At 51.1% G+C, this 3,014-nt stretch overlaps 1 protein-coding gene across 1 annotated transcript; it reads left to right on the forward strand.

Annotated features, from left to right (window-relative positions):
- The first annotated feature begins 1,607 nt into the window (after positions 1-1,607).
- Positions 1,608-2,520, forward strand: LOC123099924 (E3 ubiquitin-protein ligase SINA-like 4). Its single transcript, XM_044521941.1, has 2 exons — positions 1,608-1,673; positions 1,825-2,520. Exons 1-2 carry the CDS (start codon positions 1,608-1,610, stop codon positions 2,518-2,520), a joined length of 762 nt encoding a protein of 253 aa, XP_044377876.1.
- The last annotated feature ends 494 nt before the right edge of the window (positions 2,521-3,014 follow it).

The following is a 3,014-nucleotide window of genomic DNA, read 5'->3' on the forward strand; positions in this document are numbered from 1 at the left end:
ATTGGAGTGTTGGCGCGCCTTTATATGAGAATCAAAACTCTGTTGCATTCACATCGTGCTGGCTCTATTCTTCTTCTCCAATTAATTCCCTCTGTATGTAACTGAGGATGCATCATTGACCGTTCAACGTCTCGGGACCCACTACCCTCTCCCTCCTTGGCATTCAAGCGCCTATGGAGGCGACTGCCGCTCGCGTCTATCGCGTGTCAAGAGACGTTCCCGTCAATGACGAGGTGCCTATGGTGACTTCATAAATTTCAAGATGATAGTACTAGTATACTCAATATTGTGCACCGCGACCAAGGCGGAAAGGAAAACGAGAGAACTACGTATTCATTTACGGTGTAGATTCACTCATTTTGCTCCATATGTACTCCGTCTTGGTGTAGTCTAGTCACTTCTTGAAATCTCTAGAAAGGCAAATACTCCTTTTTGGTTTACATGGCTATACTAGCAAGTAATAGTGGGCTCACATAGCAATTTTGTCTCATGCAAGAGCCTGGCTATATGCGTGCTCCAAGGTTCGCAATTGCCACGTTCGGGTTGCGCTTGGCTCTTCGCCTCTTTGAGAAGACGAACAATGATGTTAATACTACTGCTTCTACATTATCGAATCCACTGCTGCATGTCCATCCACCGTGAGCGGGAGGGATAGCTTATTGTAGTACTATAAGCAAAAGCCTGTCCTCGTCTGCGAGCCACCACGTGCATGGTCTAGGGAGAAGGCGTGTAGTAGTAAAATCAAGCTTCTCCTCGTTGTACGAGTTGACGCGACACATCATAGCACTGGCCCCACATGGTTGCCTCTAAACTTGGCTGAAAGACCCGCAGTGTACAATACTCCATTTGCTGCAACCTCTAACATTTACCCCACCACAAATTAATATATATATTCCTGTCTTGACCAGATGAGCGTGCAAACTACAATCACCATGATGACAGGTAGGGCCAGAAGATTATTTTAATCAAAAAAAGCATGGAGCCGACCCCAACGATTTTAAGCTTACAGGCACGGTACACGCTATCCTAGACTACTCTACACATGAAACTGCCACACGAGCGTCCGGGCTGCGCTTGGCTCTTCGCCTCTTCGGGAAGTCGAACAATGATGGAGTACTACTGCAGTGGAGGAGTACTACAGTATGCTTCTGGCCATCTGACACCGATTGAACTGCTGCATGTCCACCGCGTGCGGGAGGGAGAGCGTGTAGCGAACGAAAGCTTCTCCTAGTCCTGCCAGCCACCACGCTCATGGGCGAGGGAGGGACGCAGCTTCATTGACTTACTGCTCCTGCCTTTGCGTGTATGACAGGTGGGCCAACAGGTGGGTGGCCCACCTGTCATGCAGCCAAAGGCAGGTGCGGTTAAGGCGAGAGGGCGTTGTAGTAATCAAACTTCTCGGTCTTGTACGAGTTGACGCGACACATCAAAGCACTGCACTCGATATATTTCAATAATTTGCGTTTACCGATGCATTAATTACAACGCATGCATGCATGCCGTGACTCTCCTTTTGATACTTGCATGTGTTGATTTAATGCACCTTGAAGTAGTATGAATATGTGACGGTAAAGCTTTGTAATGCCCCGGCCCTAATAAAGCGAGAGATGGTTGTGCACGAGGAGGGCGAGATCATGCAGACGGAACAGGACCCGACGATGGAGCTCTCTATGGTCTCGATGGACCTCACCTTGCTCCACTGCCCCTTGTGCCTCCGCCCCTTGAAGCCTCCAGTGTATGAGGTTCGAATACACCTCGTCCGTTCGGCTGATCGAGCAAGGTGCAGGTTTCTTGATTGATGTGTTATTCGATTGATTTGTGCAGTGCAAGGGAGGGCACCTGGCCTGCGCGGACTGCCGCGTCGAGCGCCCCGGGAACCAGCGGCAGTGCCAGAAGTGCGAGCACGGCGGTGGCTTCGACGTGCGGAACACGGCGGTGGACGCCGTCCTCTCCTCGGTGAGGGTGGAGTGCCCGCACGAAGGCTGTGGGCTCTACGTCACTTACCACAAGCTCGCCGATCACCAGAGCGTGTGTCCGCTCGCGCCCTGCAAATGCCCCATGCCCGTCTGCGGCTACGAAGGCCCGCCGCCGGCTCTCTCCCACCACATCAGCACCGTGCATCCCATGCCCGTGCACAGGATCCAGTACGGCAAGGTGCTCCAGCTGCAAGTGCCACTGTCGGAGCCACGGCTCTTGCTGTTCGCGGAGGAGGACGGCCGCGCGTTTTTCTTGGTCGGCGGCGTGCTCGACATCGGCGCGCCTATCGCCGTGTCAGTCGTCTGCATCAGAGCGGGGTCGTCCCCACTGCCGCACTACGTGGCCAAGCTGTGGGCGAACGGCCCGCCGGGGGAGCCCAAAGGCAGGACCGACGCCGTCAAGGTGGAAATGGAGGTGACAAGCAGCAAGGATCCCGGCGATGTCGCCGTGCACGAGCTGACCTTCTTCACAGTTCCACCCAAGCTGCTGGCCGAGGCTAAGCTGGTGTCCCTCCACATTCAGATTGACAGGCTCACGTCCTAAATGATTCTACAATGCCTTCTGTATATCTTAGTAATATGCTAATATAGGGGTTAGCTCGGTCTACTTTAGCTTAAGAGATGGTGGGCTTTGGTGGCGATGCAGCAATTACTTCGACATCAGATCAGCAGTTAAATTAATTCCCAACAGTCGAACGGATATTTTGTGTCTGTTGGATATAAAGATCCTTTGGGTAAGACGTATAACAACTTATAAGAAGTAAGTATAACAACTTATATGCTTGTTTGTTCAGGAAGTGTCGCATACTTGTGCGAGTTGACGTGACACATCAAAGTAGTACTACTACTAGTAGTACTCCCTCCGATCCTAATTTCTCTGCGCATAAGGCTGGTCATAGTGGGAGTAACATAGGTAGTAAGATAGATGCCACATAAGCAAAAATGATGAGGTGGCAAGTAATTAATGAGGAGAGAGGCAAATAGAGTAACATAATATGTTACCATCACATAGCGCTTTCCAATGCAAAATGAGTCTAC

Source organism: Triticum aestivum, chromosome 4D, assembly GCF_018294505.1.
Source record: "Triticum aestivum cultivar Chinese Spring chromosome 4D, IWGSC CS RefSeq v2.1, whole genome shotgun sequence".
Lineage (NCBI taxonomy): Eukaryota > Viridiplantae > Streptophyta > Magnoliopsida > Poales > Poaceae > Triticum > Triticum aestivum.